At 50.0% G+C, this 18,401-nt stretch overlaps 7 protein-coding genes across 7 annotated transcripts; 5 read left to right on the top strand and 2 right to left on the bottom strand.

Annotated features, from left to right (window-relative positions):
- Nucleotides 1-1,538: 1,538 nt before the first annotated feature.
- On the bottom strand, nt 1,539-2,619 carry An15g06810 (uncharacterized protein; the record flags this gene model as incomplete). The annotated part of the gene is made up of 3 exons (XM_001397172.1): nt 1,539-2,089; nt 2,229-2,306; nt 2,367-2,619. 3 exons carry the CDS (start codon nt 2,617-2,619, stop codon nt 1,539-1,541), a joined length of 882 nt encoding a protein of 293 aa, XP_001397209.1.
- A 1,157-nt stretch (nt 2,620-3,776) lies between these two features.
- Nucleotides 3,777-4,236, top strand: An15g06800 (hypothetical protein; the record flags this gene model as incomplete). Its single annotated transcript, XM_059744779.1, has 3 exons — nt 3,777-3,839; nt 3,990-4,061; nt 4,117-4,236. The coding sequence occupies 3 exons, from the start codon at nt 3,777-3,779 to the stop codon at nt 4,234-4,236; spliced, it is 255 nt and encodes an 84-aa protein (XP_059602627.1).
- A 966-nt stretch (nt 4,237-5,202) lies between these two features.
- Nucleotides 5,203-7,099, top strand: An15g06790 (uncharacterized protein; the record flags this gene model as incomplete). The annotated part of the gene is made up of 6 exons (XM_059744778.1): nt 5,203-5,206; nt 5,307-5,363; nt 5,420-5,464; nt 5,585-5,653; nt 5,728-6,036; nt 6,114-7,099. The coding sequence occupies 6 exons, from the start codon at nt 5,203-5,205 to the stop codon at nt 7,097-7,099; spliced, it is 1,470 nt and encodes a 489-aa protein (XP_059602626.1).
- A 1,732-nt stretch (nt 7,100-8,831) lies between these two features.
- On the top strand, nt 8,832-10,680 carry An15g06780 (uncharacterized protein; the record flags this gene model as incomplete). Its single annotated transcript, XM_001397169.3, has 5 exons — nt 8,832-8,948; nt 9,183-9,583; nt 9,641-10,019; nt 10,082-10,184; nt 10,238-10,680. The coding sequence occupies 5 exons, from the start codon at nt 8,832-8,834 to the stop codon at nt 10,678-10,680; spliced, it is 1,443 nt and encodes a 480-aa protein (XP_001397206.3).
- Nucleotides 10,681-11,905: 1,225 nt separating this feature from the next.
- Nucleotides 11,906-12,742, top strand: An15g06770 (uncharacterized protein; the record flags this gene model as incomplete). Its single annotated transcript, XM_001397168.3, has 2 exons — nt 11,906-12,125; nt 12,189-12,742. The coding sequence occupies 2 exons, from the start codon at nt 11,906-11,908 to the stop codon at nt 12,740-12,742; spliced, it is 774 nt and encodes a 257-aa protein (XP_001397205.1).
- Nucleotides 12,743-13,257: 515 nt separating this feature from the next.
- An15g06760 (uncharacterized protein) lies at nt 13,258-14,574 on the top strand (the record flags this gene model as incomplete). Its single annotated transcript, XM_001397167.1, has 5 exons — nt 13,258-13,294; nt 13,380-13,405; nt 13,466-13,659; nt 13,731-14,008; nt 14,081-14,574. 5 exons carry the CDS (start codon nt 13,258-13,260, stop codon nt 14,572-14,574), a joined length of 1,029 nt encoding a protein of 342 aa, XP_001397204.1.
- A 171-nt stretch (nt 14,575-14,745) lies between these two features.
- On the bottom strand, nt 14,746-18,259 carry An15g06750 (uncharacterized protein; the record flags this gene model as incomplete). The annotated part of the gene is made up of 3 exons (XM_059744777.1): nt 14,746-16,876; nt 16,931-18,100; nt 18,150-18,259. The coding sequence occupies 3 exons, from the start codon at nt 18,257-18,259 to the stop codon at nt 14,746-14,748; spliced, it is 3,411 nt and encodes a 1,136-aa protein (XP_059602625.1).
- Between the last annotated feature and the right edge of the window lie 142 nt (nt 18,260-18,401).

Raw genomic sequence — 18,401 nt, 5'->3', positions numbered from 1 at the left:
ACGACAAAGGTAAACTCCTTCTGGAGGGCTCATGGAAGTGGCGGCACCGGCCCCCGTAGCCAACCTAAAGATACGGCGGATCCGACCATCGTGTTGTGGTCGAAGTTCCAAAGTCGCAACGTTCAAAACTCTTTCCTATGCGAGCACAACATCCTTGCAAAGCTGGGTGCAAGTGCAACACAATACTGCCGGGAGTTCTATCTTGGAGGGCAAGTGAACGATCTACGTTCACCCGCGATCACTCAATTCTCTCCTTAACATAGATAGATCGGACATGTAAGATCGGCCCCCAACCATTCGAGCATGGCCGTACCTTTTCTCTTCTCGCACCCATAGCCAAGTTGCTAGTGGCCGTCTAGAAACCGACTACTTAGCTGCAGGATCCGAATTGCCCGATTCGAGTCCACTAGTCTTTAACTTTTCAAGCTCCCCGATCTTGTCGTCAATGAGTGCGATTTCAGCCTCGATACTCAACACTTTCTCGTTCAAAATACCCCTGTAATCGTCATCCGAGAGTGACTTGAGCGGGATCCATTTGGAGTCGGCCATCCGCTGCAGGAACGGCTTAGACGTCGTATTCGCGTTCTCCATTTGCCAGGTGTCGATCGCATTATAAGAGCTTTGCCCGACATAGCCTAGTAGCGAAAAAACAACTAGTCCAGGGACAAGTCGCCCGCCTAGCTCCGGCCATCAGTAAACCAACCACCACCACCTCTTTTTCTCTCAAACGGGGAAAAGAAGGGTGCTGCCAAACTCACCCATTAGCCTCGTAACGGCCCCTCCAGCAACTCCTCCAGAGAGGGCGCTGACATAAGCCCGTTGCTTAGGGGTAGCCTTGTCTTCATAGTGAAGCTTCAGAATGTTGCTTCTCAACCCTGTAGCAGCAAGATTGATATCAATTCCAGATCTATAAGGGATAGACGAGGGGATAACTCACACCAAAAGGAGGCTCCACATGCAAACCAGTGGATTCCGCAAGAGATAGAATGAATGACCGGATGAGGGGACCGAATTACTCCTGATATTCCCCCATATACGAGGCCAGCAGAACCTGTTAATGAAACTGAGTAAGTAGGGCTGCTGTAATGAGTCTCAGACATATGGTTCCTGAGTTGAGGCAATACAAGCCGGTCTACCAGTCACCGGAATGGGATTGGAAACTAACCACTCACGGCTCCCACCTTCAAAGAGGAAGTCAGTACATTGGGCTCCGGATATAACGCTTTGTTCTGTCCGCTCATCTTTGCGGTTACTGACACTCTAGTCTGCAACTGCAGGTCAGCGGCACATTATGGCTAACACTTTCAATCAGCATCTTCTGTTCATGCAAATCCATAAGCGTGCACGTGATCAGAGCAGGCTCGGGATGCTTATCTAATCCCTCTCCTTCCCGATGCCAAGCAGGAGCCTGATTTATACAATGGGTTGCTAGCTATCTATTGGATTTGGACAATATTAAGTATTAGGATTCTTCTAAGACTTATAATACCATGTCTGCACACGTCATTTTGAAAGCCCCATCAAACATTAGGACGAGTCTAAAATTTGTGAACCTGATCCTTCGAGAAACCCAATCGACTCAGGATCCCCTCAGGAGATCTTCTTGTTCCAGCCAGGGCATCTTCCATCGCCGGAGGACCGCAAATGAATACCTTTGTACCCTGTGTCGAACCCTTAAAAACGCTCTTTAAAAGTTCTTCGTCAATGTATCCTGTTCTATAAGGAGATGTCTCCTTTTTTGGACGGCTGACAGTGTAAATGTAGTTGAAGCGGTCAGGGAACTCTGTGGCATAGCGATCAAGTTCCTCCTTCAACAGTAAATCTTCCTCGGAGTTGACGCCGAATACAAGAGTCAGCTTCGTTCTATCATGAGGATTTTTCAGGGTGCCTTTTATAAGCTGATAAATTGGCGTAATTCCAGCCCCGCCAGCCAAGAGATAGGCGTGGGAGAACTCATTCGGCTTCCACTGATATCCTTTCAATGAAGTCGCAAACCTAAGTGAGTCTCCTGGTTTCAAGGAGTGCAAGTAACCGCTGGCCTTCCCGTCTGGGTATTTCTTGACCATAAGTTCAATATGGCCTGGTTCGTCTGTAGATTCGATCGATACTTAGCAATCATAATCCGGAACAGGGGCATCCTCGACCACAAATATATCTCCATCCCTCTGCTAGATGGGCCATCTTCTATGTATTCAGGGTATGTCAAATCAGACATGGTATGAGCTCACCTAAGTCACTTATAGGTGTATATGGTCGAATCGTGGGAAGCCAGCTCCCTTCAGGATGTGTGATTGCTAGTAGTGCAGCTGTTGGATGTTAGCAGCGTAGCTTGAGGTATAGACCGTCCTTCAAGGGGCAAGTATTACAAGTCAATGTCAGGCCGCTGCTGGCGGATTCGTCAGGGTATTCGAAGACCAGTCGCTTCGTGTTGTGATTAACGGTTCTGATGCTCTGCAAGCGCAAAGTGGTGAGTCCTAGCCCAGAGAAGACCGTCTTTGGCTCATTCGATTCCGCAAATGCCGTTGAATACAGCTTCGTGTAATATATGCCCAGGCCTGCAAAGCCAGCCACTCCAGCAACCTTGATCGCCCTGGGAAATGTGCGCTGGAGAGTATTCATCTTGTGATCAAATCACAACCTCTTTATCAGGATCAAAATAAGAAGAACAAGAACTAACAAGAAAGACTCTTAAAGTACATTGGGGTTTCACGACCTAAATAGACCGAGAAATCAGTAGTGTGCTCCATCTTGCTTTTAAGGCGAAAAAAAAGACTGTGGAACCAGGGATGAAGCAGTTTTCGCAAAGGCACACGTTATAGTTGGACGTGGCCTGTCAATATTATCGGCTTCGGATTCTGGAGACCCGATGGGATATATGCCAGAGAGGAGGAAAAGCAATGATATACAGAGTGCAGTCCCAAAGGCCGAGCAACATCATATTCCAAAACCCGACAAAATCCGAGACTGGATGATGTCAACAACGGTGGTGTGTTTGTGTGCCTGGCGGCAGCGGGTCGGTGCCTTGATCTTCCCGCCATCGAAGCGGGTCCACCGAGTAAAGGGAATCAACAAATGTGACCACTCTTTATTTACCCTGTGGTCTACGCTCGTTCGATTTGATTTGAAACTGTTTAATATGGTTGCAAACATTCTTGATCCCACAAGAAACTAACTTGTTTTCAAGACTACCTGAAGTGGATCGCAATATCCAACAGACTATGATGACCCCTGATGTTCACGATTGGATCTATGGTCCTATATATCATACGATCACTGTCTCGTCATACTAGTTTTACAGCAGTACCCTAGTGCCTCTCACTTTTTCTGAACTGATAAGGCACGAGATCTACTTCTGCCATGTATGCATAGACTGACAGGGTATTTGGCGGCCCGCAGATCTTGACTCCCCGCTGCGGGACGCATGGGGAGTGGAGTGCGGGTCGCTCAGGTTGTGCAAGTATTTGGCGTGTTGACCCTTTCAAGAGTGTAAAGAGGCCCTTGCAGACCACTGAAGAATAGCGGGGGCTGTGCGTTGACATTTGAATTACAACAGAATGAATAATTGGCTGGTTGGGCTACGCAGGCTCCGTGAGGCTTCATGGATGAAGCACTATGGGAAGTCTCTTAAGCATAGCCACGGAATAGTGCTCCCACTTTGGATAGCTCTGAGATCGTATGTACTGCTCAGCAGTGTAATTTGCATATTCTCTTGGACGCTTGTCTACTTTTAAAACCTACATTAGCGTCCACGCTACGCGTCCATGCGTAGCGTGAAGATGCCAAAGACGCGCATCAACTGGGCTGGTGAAGAGCAAGATATGCCCTTATCCCAAGAATGCGTAAGAATTATTGCCAAGCTGTTCCTCCATCATGTTTCACTAGAATACTGCAGACGTTGGTCCCTCGATGTATACTAGGTGCTTAAATTCCAACCATGTGACCAAAATGCCCAAGTCCATTATATAGCCGATGCCGACATCATCGTATAGAACTGCCACGGCCGACGAAATTTCAAGGGTTGGATGAACGACAGGCCCCTTGGAGTGGAAGTTGGGCTTGAGGTGTGTCCAACAAGCGTAGCAGACCACTAAAGAAACTATCTCTGAATGAATCGAGAATACCGTTCATGTTAAAGCCGGCAGCGGATGTCAGGAGCTGGTTGCCATTGCTCGTAAGATTCAGTTCGGCGATAAATTTGCAGTATTTTTCAGAATCGACAATCACCAAAACGCCTAGGGCATCGGAATAATAAAAATCGTAGAACGTTGGGAAATAACTTTTGTATTGTCCTTCAGACTGATAATTTTGTCTTTCGATTTCCTAGTCGCCAACTTGACGTGGGAATGTCGTCTGAAGTAGCGTGGGGGTCATGGGCTTCGGAGGTGAATGGTATCTAGCTCCATTAGTAGCAATGCCTTTTGCTGGAAGGTTGTGAGTCTGGATGAGGAACTGCGAAATAATCATTCACAAGTAGAGAAAAAAAGAAATGTATCATGAATGAAGTGCATGTTGAAGTTAGTGAAGAGTTTAGCAAACTGGAAAAACAGGACGAGAGAGAAGGGAGCGATTCTGCAGGCCATTGCCTGCGTGTCGGTTAAGTGTTCGTTCCCAAAATGGAGCCAACCGCGCAGACAATGAAGAAAAGAATGCCTGGCCCAATCCGGAATGGGGCCTATTCAAGCGGAGAGTCGATGAACATTGTTACTATTCACCACCATAACAATTGTAGTAACAGGGAACTAGAAAGAGAGACCAGTTCGACAGTCCACCACAGTCACTATACCTATTATCTCATCGAATCCGACCGAAAAAAGACACCGGGTGGAGAGGAGAAGAGGGGCGGAAGGACAGAAGACACACTTTCTCCGCAAAAAGGCGAGGGAAAAAAGGTGGAAAAAAGCCCTCGGGTTGGGTCGAGGCGGCCGACCCAAAGCCGCACCAACACTTTTTTGAGGCTGACTTTTCTAGCGTCATCACTAAAATTTATCCTCACGGATTAACTTACTTTCCCCCTCTGTCCTTCACTGCGGAGCTCTCCTGCATTCCCCCCATCACTCAACGCCCCTTTGGACGTCCACTATCACTATCGTGATTTCTTCCCCGTCGGAAGCCCCCCCTAAAAATCCTTTAAGAGAACCTTTATTCTGAGACGCGCACAGGAATCCCCTTGGCGCGTTTCCCACTTCTTGAACAACCGCAATCATGGGTGCGTTTAACCCCTCCTCATCCGGCGCACTGTCCCAATTTACGCCAATTTCGCATCCTTTGACTGTTCCTGGATACTAATGGCTTTTTTCTACGTACAGCGCCCTCTAAGCAGAAAGCCCAGAAGATGTCTCTGGGCAACTTCTTGGCCGATGAGAGTGAGTCCCTGTGCACCCACATCGTCGCGGGGATGAACGGTGGCTAATAGGAACAGACTTCGGCTCTTGGGCTGATGAGATGGAGGACATGCCTTTGCCTGGTAAGTGACTTATTCCTTGCCTTCGGTCTATCGCTGTCTGCTAATATTGATGCCTCTCTAGCCGGTATGTTGCACATGATGCTTCTTCCTTCGACCCGAACGATGCTAAACATATATCAGCTCCCGCCCCGTCCAGCTTCGGCCGCTCTGCTGCGCCTTCTTCTGGTTTCGGAAGCAGCTTTGGTGGTGGTACGATAATCTTCCCTGTGTTATTGCTGCAATTTTGCTTCGATATATGTGTTTGATACTGATGCGAATATAAGAGCGTGAGCGTGGTGGCTACGCCGTGAGAGAGCCCCTTCCTCTTCCCACCCAGCCCCCCTACACTGCCCATGTTGGAAACCTGTCCTTTGATGCGACTGCCGCCGATATCTCCGACCTCTTTGCCGACTGTGGTGTCACCAACGTCCGTATCGTGGAGGACAAGTTGACCAAGGCCCCCAAGGGCTTCGGATATGTCGAATTTGAGACTGTTGATGGTCTGAAGAAGGCTCTTGATCTTTCCGGCGCTACCCTCCAGGGACGTGCCATCCGCACCAGCATTGCCGAACCTCGTAGGTGTCCTTGCTCCGGTATGATGATCTGCGCCAGCTGACGGTACCTATAGCCAAGGAACGTGATGTCAAGGAGTTTGACTGGACCCGCAGAGGTCCTCTGCCCGATATTCCCCAGCGCCGTGTGCCCGATCGTTCCTCTTTCGGACGCAACCTCGACAACGTGTCTGATGCCGGCAGCGAACGGGGTAGTGGCCGCCGCAACTTTGAGAGTGATGGAAAGTTCCGTGATTTCAGCAACTGGGAACGCAAGGGCCCTCTCTCTCCCCCGCCTGCACCTGTCCGGGAAGGTGGCCGTTCCCGCAACGACGAAGGTCCTGGTTTCAGAAGAAGCTCCCCCGCCTGGGGTGAGGGACGCTCCCAGGATGGCTCCCGCCCCCCGAGACGCGAATTCCAAGAACGCACCCCCACCGCGGCTGAACTCGATAACGCATGGAGATCCAAGATGCGCCCCGATCAGCCCCCCAAGGAGGCCAGCAACCCTCCCTCTCCTGCTGCCGCTCCTGCCGCCCCCGCTACTCGTCCTCGCTTGAACCTCCAAAAACGGACTGTGACTGAGGCCGTCTCCAGCCCCTCCGCCAACACCGAATCCAAGGCTAGCCCATTCGGTGGTGCCCGTCCGATTGACACCGCCGCTCGTGAGAAGGAGGTTGAGGAACGTCGCCAGATTGCCATCCGCCAAAAGAAGGAAGCGGATGAGAAGGCCAAGGCCGAGAAGCCCGAGAGGACTGAGAAGACCGAAAAGCAGCGTCCTGCCAAGGAGCAGCCCAAGGCTGAGAAGTCTGGTACACCGGCTGATCCCAACGGCCGCGATGTCGCCGAGCACGCCCAGGGCGGCACGAACTTCGAGATCCTCCGGCGGGCCGGTGAGGACGAGAGCGGTATGACTGCCGATCAGGACCAGACGGAGGAGGCCGCTGCTGCTGCCAAGAATGCCGAAGCCTCGAGCAACGCTGCCCCCAGCAAGGCGAATGGTAACTGGAGGGCCGGGCCTGCCGAGGCTGGAGCCGACGACGAGGGCTGGAGCACCGTGAGCTCGAAGCAGCGCAACAACCGCCGTGGCGGCCGCACGTTTGCATAGATCAATGGATACCCCCCAAGCTCGTCATCGCTTGACCGAAAACCTGGCACCATGGTCCCCGACGTGCATATTATAAAGCGACCAAACTCGTTTGCTTCTGGCTCTCGTTGGGTCGCCGAATGCGCAACACTCGTGGAGATGGCCAGGTGAATTTTGGTTAACGCCGATGTCCGTTTGTTTTGATGTTGTTCAGAGTCGTCCTCAACTTCTTTCGCTTTCTCCTTTCTCTTCCTACGGGTTGCCGCCTCCGTCTAGATCTAGGATTCAGGTCTAGTCCTTGTTTCTTCCGTCAAGCATGTCGAAAAGTTTGTTCTTTTCCCCAAATTTCCTAGTGTGTGTTCTTCACGTTTCTCTGAGCTAGTTATTCCCATGTACGTGGATGAAGTGTTATACAGCAATGACCCTTATGGCTGATGCGAAGGAAGAAGAGTATACGTTTCTTTTCACTTTATCTTATGCTTTTGAACTTGCTGATCACCCACACCCTCCGTTCGACTCCGAATTTAATTTGCTCCAAACCCCCCTTTTGCTGCCAGACAGTTGCTTTCTACTCCACTCTCCAAACTCTCTTTCCTTTTTAACTCTGTCTTGCTTCTGGATCCGGGGATGGCGTGTGGAGTCTTGTTCCTTCTTGTTCAACCTAACCGGAGCCCATGCATGTCCCTACTACTAGTTGACACGAGGCAGTTCCCCATACGAATAAGATAACGATTAGCAGTTTAAAGCCACTGTAGTTGTAGATGATATTCGTAAGCAAGAGCAAATTGCTTCATACTATAGCTCGTAATTACCATCATCAGTACTCAGCTAAATTAGTAACTACTACGATCAATCATCATTTCAGGGAGTTCAGTTCTCCCCTACCAGGAACAAAGCTAGTATGCGGCTATATATAAACCAACTACCCCAGCTGAATAGACAAGATAAGCAAATACAAACACAACAACACCTATCAGGATAACACCATCATCACATTCTAAAAGAAAAGAAACGAATAAAAGCAGAGGAATGAACCAATCCTAACAACCAATCGCTTCCTTTCCCCCCTAGTTCTCCCCCTCCATCCATGGGAGCAGTACGCGCGAAGAAGCTGACGGAAGAGGGAAAACCAAACCTAATTCGATCGAAGGGATCGACGGGATGCATGGCGACCCGACTAATAGCAGTACCTAGTAGTAGCAGCTGAAGGGAATGAAAGTAGTAAGGAAACTTACTATTTCAGTCAGACCATCATCTGATTCATTGGCGAGTTACTAGGTAGTCTCTTTTCTCCCAGCCCGCATCCCGAATAGGAAGTCGGGTCCCCGCGGATACGATCTGCCGCTGGTGTGTCTAGCTGTCTGTCTGTCTGTCTGCCAGAGATTATAAACGGGGTGAGGAGAGGGAAGAGAAATAAAGGCAAGTATTCCCGTAGTCTGTGATTTAGAGCTAGACTACTACGTAAGTTGGTCTTTATCTATCTGCTAATCTGTCTATCTATCTAACTTATTTTTATCTATCGCATTTTGGACGCGACGAGACTGCGACTAGCTACGATTGCTACCATCTGATTACTATTCCGCTACGCTACCCCACATATCATACTACTGTCTGTATCTAAACTAGAGCTCTTGACCGACCGACTGGCTGTTTTTTTCTCCCTTTTTTCTTTCGCACATATCCCTCTCCCTCCCCGCACAGCTCTCTTCTCATCCTCAAATTCCAACAAGTCTTCATCGTTGTCGATGTCAAGATGCATCGAGATGAACCTCTTCCCGATCCGCCTTCCACTAGTTCTCCGCCATGGAAGCTCGCTTTTCGCTCCTCCAGGGCGTTTGTGATCTCAGTGGTGGCTATTGCGGTCTTCACGGTATTTGACCTTCACAATGATGAATGAAGCTTTGTGCTGATATTGTGGCAACAGGATGTGTTCATTTATGGCATGGTAACTGCGCCAACTTTGGATCGGCTCGGAGCTTCATCTGACCAATGTAGATCGTCCCTATCTTGCCTATTGTGCTCAAAACACGCGTGATTGTACCGGAAGATGAATGTAGGATGTCTCTGTATGACATTTGACAAGACAACAGGCTAATCGTCACAGTGCAAAAATGGATGTCAATCATGCTGGCCGCGTTCGGCGGTGGTATATTCTTCGGATCCCGTAGGTGCCGTTTCCTTCCTTCGTGGTATGGGTGCGGCTAACACCAGATTGCTAGCAATATTCGGTTATTTCGCGGACAGAAGCTCATCACGCCAGCTTCCGTTTCTTATTGGACTGCTCGCGCTCGCTGGGACGACTATCGTGTTCTGGTTCGCAGAAACAGTATCGTCCTTGGTCATTGCACGCAGTCTCCAAGGATTGTCAGCTGCTGTGGTCTGGACTGTTGGTTTGGCTCTTGTTGTCGACACGGTGGGCAAGGATCAGGTGGGAGCTGCAATGGGATATGTCTCGATGGCACTGACTGTGGGGACGGTGTTTGGTCCATTCATTGGAGGGATCATGTGAGTTCAGTATATTGTCGCATTGGAAGCTTGATCGGCGATTTACTGATTATCTAGGCTGTCGCGAGTGGGCTATCATGCGGTATTTGTATTGGCAATTGGGTTGATAGTGCTAGATATCTGTCTTCGGCTCGTGATGGTCGAACCCAAGAATGCTGCGCAATGGATTCAGTCGGGCAGTGGCGGAGAGACACAAGCTCTGCTAAATGAAGCCGAAACGCATGGCGCTGGGTACGATGCGATTACCGCCAATGCTAGAGCAGGACAGACATCTGGCCTCGGTAACGAATATCCAACCGAGGGCAGCGGCGAGCCGCTGACCAGCGGGAGGTCGACCTCCGTACCTGGGATTATCCGCTTGATATTCTCAGGCAAGTTACTGGTCGTTCTTCTAGCGACGGTAGTGGATGCCATTATCTGGTCCGCTTTTGATACGGTATGTGGCCCGTGGAAGAGCGCTTAGTCCTTTGTGGTCGAATATCAAGTTAACGAGGTCAGGTGCTCCCGCTGTATGTCATGAAAACGTTCGGCTGGGGATCATTCGAAATCGGGCTATGTTTCCTACCTCTCTTTGCACCGTCTTTCCTCTCTCCATGGATTGGTATGCATCAGGCGGTTCCTATGCCTTCTATCTCTGCTGATCAATGACTGTAGGTGACGCAGTAGACCGTTGGGGAGCACTTCGGGTAGCCTTTGTTGGCTTCCTGCTCGATTTCCCAACATTACTGCTTTTTCAGCTTGTCGCACGCAACACGACCCAGGACCAAGTTCTTCTCTATGTGTTCCTCTTCCTCGCAGGTGTCGCTTCGACCCTGCAGATGGTCTCGTTGATGACGGAGGTCAACAACGTCACGGAGCGGTACGAGCGGGAATTCCCCGGTATCTTCGGACATCAAGGAGGGACTGCGCAAGCGTACGGGCTTTTCAATGTCGCCTGGTCGGGCGGGCAGGTACTGGGACCCTTGGTCGCGGGTCTGCTAGTTGAGCGAGCCGGCTGGACGACAATGGTGACGGTGTTGGGGGCAGTTAGCGGAGGCATTTCCGTGGTTATCGCGCTCTCGGATCGAAGGGTTCTGCCAGTGAGGGAAAAGAAGTGACATTCGACGTAGGTTGATGGAATGAGTTACGATGCTAAGGCTGTGATGATGATGATGAGTATAAACGATAAGTAACGATTGATGGATCACAAGGGACGGAGATGAGATGTTGATACGAAATCAAAATGTTGATGTATGATCATTCGGTCGGGAGGGTATAGTGAAGCCGGGAGGTCTGCAAGGGAGACAATCATCGGTGATTCCTCAGCGCACATCTCCTTTCTAGATAGATAGGTTAAGGTTGAAGATCTCCCGAGCCAGCAAGGGAACCCGATCTTCTATCAAGGCTGCAGGGTCCATCAATTATCTCATGGCTGGTGTTACCCTGGCGATTGAAGGAACGCGATGGCATCCAGGGCGGTTGACCGGGAGGCTGGAATGGGGTCGACGCCTTTCACAGCACGCCTCCCCGTCGGTGTATTGAGCGCCCATCTGTAGGACCTTTGTACGAGAGACCAAGCAAGTCAGCTTTTGGGAACTGTCACGACATGAGGTGCAACTGGCAGATCAACCAGGCAGGCAAATGACGAGTCACCAACAGCAACTCACTAGCCAGCGGGTCTCAACGGCGCGGTCCACACGTGTTGCCTCGCCGCGGATCCAACAAGATTCCACGACGTCGCCAGGGTTCGCAGAAGGCGCAACATTGTTGGTGATGGGTACTAGTTAGTTCAATGCCGGAGATCTGATGGCAGGCATCCATTGGCAGTTACACCGTCTCCCCAACGATAGTATCATCTGGGTAACTGCCAGCGCAGCAGAGGAACGGAGATGATGCATTCCTTTGGTGCTTCTGGAGGGAAGGCCGGCGGCTCCCCCACCGCTTCCCGCCGCAGGGACAATTAATGCATTCAATCCCAGTTTAATCAATTAATCTTCCCCGTCTTACTGCCTGTGCCGACTTCGTTCCTCTCACCGGCTTCATCCCCATCTTCCTCTGCACGGTTTCTCTCACTTGTTTGGGCAAGGCTGGCTACCGACATCCTCTCCTCCAACCACCTTCCCTTGCCTCACTGCACCACTGCATGACCGGTCTTTTAAGCAGTTCGGCCTCCTATTTATTGTCTCTCTGCCGCTTTCTGCGACACTGGTCCGGCATCCTTTCATTTCCAACCTCCCGCCGCTCAGTTTCACCTCCGGTCCGCTGACGTTGCCTTCTTACAATTGATTGTGCTTTGTACACGATCAAACATCATCCTCAATTTCACCTCATGTGGCACAAACCATGTCGACCACCACGACTACCACCGCTCTAACATCCACCACTCTCATCGGCACGCTGCCCTCTATGGCGGGCGCTGCCGCTCTCGTCTCCGGAAAGGCCTGTCCAACTTGCGGCCAGGACGGATTCCTCGCTGCTGGACAGTCCACAACCGATGCCCGACGTCGAGCGAAGGACCTGGAAGGCCAGGTCAATGCTCTGAATCTACAGGCCATGCAAATGGGTGAGGATAGCTGAACCCCAACATATACGTTGATAGTGAACTAATGGAAGCCATCACCTGCAGCCGAGAAATTGGCCGCATATGAAGAAGAGATCCGACGACTGCGTGCGCAATCGTCCTCCCGAAACAACACATCCGTGTCATCCACCGCATCGACGCAAATCGACCGGTCCCAATCGCCCACTCACCTACAAACGTCCCCCAAATCGCAACCGGGTCGACTTTCTACTCTTGCCTCTTTCCTCCCTTCCCGTCGACCGAGCGCTACCAGTACCACACAGGCTCAGACGGTCGCTTCGCCCCCACCACCGGAACCCGTGCAGCCGGCCACCAGTCAGGAGGAGACAGTGGAATTACAGAATGCGTTGAATCGGGAGCAGAGTCTACGTAAAGCTGCAGAGAGCCAGCTGTCTCAGGCGAGCACGGAACTGGAGGAGTTGACGGCGCAGCTATTCAGCCAGGCGAACGAGATGGTCGCGCAGGAACGCAAGGCACGAGCTCGTCTCGAAGAGCGGGTCGCGGTACTGGAACGTCGAGATGTCGAGAAGCGAGCTCGACTCGAGCGCTTAGAGAAGGCGATGGCACGCGTGGAGCGGATCCGAGCGATGGTCGGGTAGGGGGGTATATCAGATTTCGGTTGCTTTTGCTCGCTCTTCATTATCGCTTGCTTTTTATCATATACCCCGGTGTTTTGTTTTGGCGAAAGCCATGTTATGGTTGGCATGAGATGCATGACCTGACGGGATGAGGCGTACTTATGAGAGTGACGATAGCATTTACGGCGCAGCGTTTGGAATTATTGCATTGATGGAGGATATTAATATAGCATAGTATACATATTATTTTTATTTTTTCCCCTTTAATCTCTCCTTGGAATTTGTCTATCTACACAATAATCATTGTAGGAAACTGAAATGAATATCCACCGAACCCCGCCATCCACACTCCGGGACTAAACGCCATTAGTCTGATTGCCTCGCACGTCCCCACATTTATTTCCTATAGCAAATTATATTAATAGCATCGATAGACCCTTTCACCTCCCCAGCTTCCCTGCAATTATTCCTATAGATCCTTATTCTTCGCCCTTGTCGTTAATACTACTTTTATAAACCTCTTGTTAAACATCAAAATGTCCACCCCCATCGGCGTAGCCATTATCGGCAGCGGTACCCTCCCCCTCTCTTATCCTATCCCCAGTATAAATCTCAACATCGCATGAACTTATCTAATTTATTAATGAACTGATAATAGGCATCTTCGCAAAGGAAGAACATTTGGTAATATTCACATATCCCTATATCATTATGCCCCAATTAGTAATTGGAATAAACGAACAGCCCATTCTATCCGCCTCCCCCCTCTTCACCCTCAAAGCCATCTACTCCCGGTCTCTCAAATCCGCAGAGACCCTCATCTCCGGGAGCAAAGAAGATGTCGTGAAGAACGTGGAATTATATTCCGAAGACTCCGAGTCCGGTAGACAATTCCAGGATCTCCTCGCTAGGGAAGATGTGCAGGCTGTTATTATTGCGTGAGTTGCTCTATACCACGGAGATAGGTATTATCACCATGACAAACTCATACTGAATTGAAACGAATAAGTCTCCCCATCCCCGCCCAACCAAGCTATATCCGCGCGTCCCTACAAGCGGGCAAGCACGTCCTAAGCGAGAAGCCTATCGCCGGTGATCTCAGCACCGCCCGTGCTCTGCTCTCAGAGTACCAGTCTCTCGCGACGAAGCCTCTCTGGGGTGTAGCAGAGAACTGGCGCTTTCTGGCGAAGTTCTCTAGGGTAGCTGAAGAAGTTCGGAAGTTGGGGGCTGTGAAGGCTTTCAGAGTTAGTGTGAGGACGTTGATTGGGGAGGGGTCGAAGTATCATCGTATGTATTTCCTCTTTTCTTTTCCATATTTGGCTTGATTTGTGGAGATATGGTAAGCTAATAGTTGACCAGAAACCGAATGGCGTCGCAAACCCACATATAAGGGTGGTTTTGTCCTCGATGGAGGGATCCACGCCATTGCTGGATTGAGGCTCATTCTTGGTAAAGAGGACGCTATGGCGGCTGTGTCGGCCATGATGGGACTGCAGCGGGAGCATTTGGCTCCTGTGGACACTGTCGATGCGGTGGTCAAGACTAAGACTGGGGCGAATGGGGTGGTGTCATTGTCGTATGGGGCTGCTGTGAATGAAACGGTCTTTGAGTTTAGTTGTGAGCGAGGTGTGGTCAAGTTGGATCGGGATACGGTGACGGTTAGTGGTGGGGAGTCGTTTGAGGTTCCGTATGAGGGACGTGGAGTGAATTATGAAGTGGCTGCGTTTGGGGAGTCGATATTGAAGGGACAATTGGAGGAGAGGCTGCGGCCAGAGGAGGCTATGGCTGATTTGGAGGTGATGGAGGGGATGTTTGTAAGTGAGGGTGGGAAAGTGCTGTTGGATTTGCAGTGATGGACTGGCCTAGGAGGGTAGTAAATTCTTCAGATATACTCAAAACTTGAATTTTGTTTGTCCAATAAACCTAAACTCATTCAATTTAAAATATGATATCCTGACCGTTTGGCCTATCCAAGTAACGGCCCCAGTGATATATGGAATCTTCACGAATACGTGAGGTGATTGCTACAAACTGACAGGCGACTTCCCCGATTCTTGTGTTCCTGTTGCACGACAAACAATAAGAGGAGCGTTTTCCGGCTGGCCTGCGGTGCAGACAACTTCATTGATGGTCATGTTGGTCTCATCCATTTGACGCGAGAGAAGTAGCGCGATTTGGTTGTGCCCATGTCTTCGCGCGTGGAGGGCAGCATCGCGGCCGTACTTATCCCGACGCTTGGGGTTTACCCTTCCCGTATCGAGCAGTAATCGAACTGTACTTCCGCGTCCTGCTGCTGCTGCGGCCATCAACGGCGTCCATCCTTGCCTGTTTGCCGCGTCCGGGTTCGCCTTGTACTGCAAAAGTAGTCTCACAATGCCCTCGTAACCACGGCGTGTGGGCCGCGTCACAGGGCTCATGACGTGGAAACTGTGAGCTTCTGGGTAGCCCCCAGACTCAAGGATTTGCTTAACTAGGGCTTCGTCTCCAGTCTCTTTGCGATCCAACGCTATAGCAACCAACAGAGCCGTCCAACCGTTGCGGTCCTGGCTGTCTGCGTCAACCCCCCTGCTCAACAATGCTTCCACCATCGAATAATTACCTCTCCTCGCTGCCCATACCAATGGAGGTCGACCGAGTTTTTGATCAGTGAGGTTAGGGTCAGCACCACAGTCTAATAGGCACCTGGCTATCCTGTTATGGTCTTCCTGGATCGCGCAAATCAATGGTGTTATGCCCCGACGTCTACTTCTCACGTCCGCACAAATCCCAATGTGTATTAATGCCATAGCAGTTCTATAGCATTTGTGCTCCAAAGCGAGCAACAACGGAGTCATGCCGGAAGCATCCATGTGGTTTGGATCGAACCCTTGTTTGAGCAATAGGTCGACAACAAACCCATTCCCGTATCTAGCTGCGTTGAAAAGTGCTGTCTGACCTGCATTATCTGTACTAAGACGATCAGCCCCCTTGGCCAGTAATAGCTTAATAACTTCGGAGTGGCTGTAACGAGCGGCGTAGTGGAGCGCGGTCCAGCCACGTTCATCTTTTAAATTAGGGTCACAATTTGCTTCGAGCAAAAGTTCGACTACCTTCTTTTGAGAATCAATTGCGGCCCATAGCATCGTATCGCCATCCATGACATAGTCATGGCCTTTTTGACAACCTAGCATTAAAGGGGTTCGGCCAGCGTTTCCCTTCAAGTCTGGACTGGCTCCATTGCTCAAGAGTAAGCTCATAACCTCAGGATTGCCCTTGTTTGCTGCTAGCGCAAGTGGAGTAAGCCCCCACCGGTCTTTGTGATCTATAACGAGTCCTTGTTTGATCAAAAACCTGGTTGCTTCCTCATGGCCATTCTCTGCCGCCCATGATAATGGAGATCTGTTTGTAGCATCAAGGGAATTCAAGGCATACCCGGCTTCTAGCAACTCCCTCAGCGCATTTTCCGACCCAAAGAATGCCGCCAGATGGGCTTCTGTCACCAATTCTGGCACTTGCACAGCCAGTTGAAATGCTTTCCTAATTCCCAAGTGAGTAACGAGATCTTGTGCGCAAAGCACGACCTTCTTCTTGTCCAGCAGGAGGCCGCGTGCCAGTCCTGGTTTTGCAAGGGCGCGCGCAAAATGATGTGCCCAATAGTGACGAGAGTAGCGGGCAAAGGGATAACCGGCTGTGCGTAAGCCTGCTCCTGACTGAAGGCAATACAATAAATATGCCATGCAGACTTTTGCCATGTCATAGTGCGCTCGGGGAAACCACTGGGTCTGGGTTCTCTCGAAATACTCCTGTGCGGTATGGTGGACCAAGCGGATGATATGACTCTTTTCGTCCACAGTCACCAAGCCAGCACAGGCAGCTTCCATGTCTTGCACATCGGGAAGGTTTTCTGTATCGAATTCGGTCTCTTCGATCTCAACAGCAAGGCCATGTTGGAGCTCTGTGATTTTCAGGGGTTTTCGAGCGCAGGTAATCCATGCAATAATTTGAAATGCCAACTCCTTCTCTCCAGCCGTCTTCCCATTTATCCGTTCCATGGCTTCCTCATATGCAATATTGTAGGCGTCAGTTCCGGATGGCAATTGCTTGAGTGCTCTCCGAATCGCCGTTACCGAGAGCTTTCCTTCCAATGAGTCGAGGTGGAGTTGAGCAAGAAGAAACCTATGAATGTCAGTGCGAGAGCTAATTTTTGAGGAGACACATGAAGGAACATACATTCCATTCACCGTTTTCGTAATTGCGTTGACTATTTCCTTCTGTAGCTCATCGTTGCGTAGCACGACTCTTGACAGCTGAGATATGTGACCTTCCAGATATGCCCTTACATCTTCAGCGGCAGCAGAGATTTCTTGCTGTAAACAACCTTCGAATGCCGATTGGATGGCCGGGCTGTGTCGTGACGTAGCAAATATGCTAACTGTGCTGTTGCTCTGCAGACGAAACAATTCCGATAACAACCTGCGTAGCGCTTCATCCCTAGATGAATATTCATCAAGGGCGTCTACCACTATGAAGATCCTCGAGAAGTGACCAAGCAAAACGGATAGGCTCTCAGAAAGTTCGTCGAGTTTCGGCCGAGTTTGTCGTTTCTTGTGTTGTGCATATAGAGACTTTATATCCTCAGGAAGGGACAACATTCTTTGACACAATTGCTTTATCAGACTCGCAAGTACATCGTCCACACTCTGCTCATTATGGCGCCGAAAGTTGCAGTATATGTAGGCGAGACCAACACTTCGATCATATTGACACTTCTCTTCAAGATTTTCAATGACAATAGCAGTAAGTATTGTTTTCCCGGCTCCAGGTATGCCCGTGCACAGGATATTTTTGTTTTCGTTGTTGATCCACTGCTGAAACTTGTCTGTGCCTAGTAACCACTTACCGGTACCGTCCTGGCGACGTTTGAGAAAGTCTTCTTGCTGAGTTGCATAATTTACTGTTGTAAGCCATTCAAGGATCTCATGACAGGCTTTATCTTCCATGGTGTTGTTGATTTGGTCAACGAGCTCTTTCGTTGCAAAGGCTACCTGACTATTCCGGAAAACATGAGCATTCGCCTTCCTGGGGTGTTTCCGAGCATACCTGGTCAGACTAGTACTCAAGAGACTGAAGACATGAATATCCGAATGTATTCTCTGATGCATTTCAGCCATTCTAGCTTGGTCCCATTTGAGTCTCTTCCAAAAATGGCGATATGCACCACCTAAGCTGTTAGTACCAAAGTTCAACTCCTGGTATTTGTCTAATCTGCGGAGCAGTTCATTCAAGTCGTGATAGCAAGATCTATAAACATCGTCTAAATGCTTTTTCTGCTTGGTATTAAGCCCCGCTTGTTGGTAGGTATTTTCGATATCACGGAGGACATTGCACAAGGTTTTTGAGCTGGTGAAATGTGAGTACCGGAATAGACGTGCATAATATCGGCACCTACGCTTCTGAAATTTGTTTGAATTGTTCAGGTGCATTGACAAAGCGTTCCTTGATGGTCTTAGCGAGATTCACTACAGCGAGGAAGTCCCCGACACCATATCCGAAGCTCATGGTGCAGATTGGAGGGGGCAACCTTTGGTTTCACAGAAGAAGGGAGTAACAATATCTCAATGAAGCTGTTTATTTGTTCAGCATCTTGCGTTTCTCATCAATATTATGGAAGAGAAGTCAGCCCTTATATGGACAACGCCTG

This window comes from Aspergillus niger (assembly GCF_000002855.4).
Source record: "Aspergillus niger supercontig An15".
Taxonomy (NCBI): domain Eukaryota; kingdom Fungi; phylum Ascomycota; class Eurotiomycetes; order Eurotiales; family Aspergillaceae; genus Aspergillus; species Aspergillus niger.
Note: the sequence above shows the minus strand (reverse complement) of the source record. Positions and strands in the feature narration are given on the sequence as shown.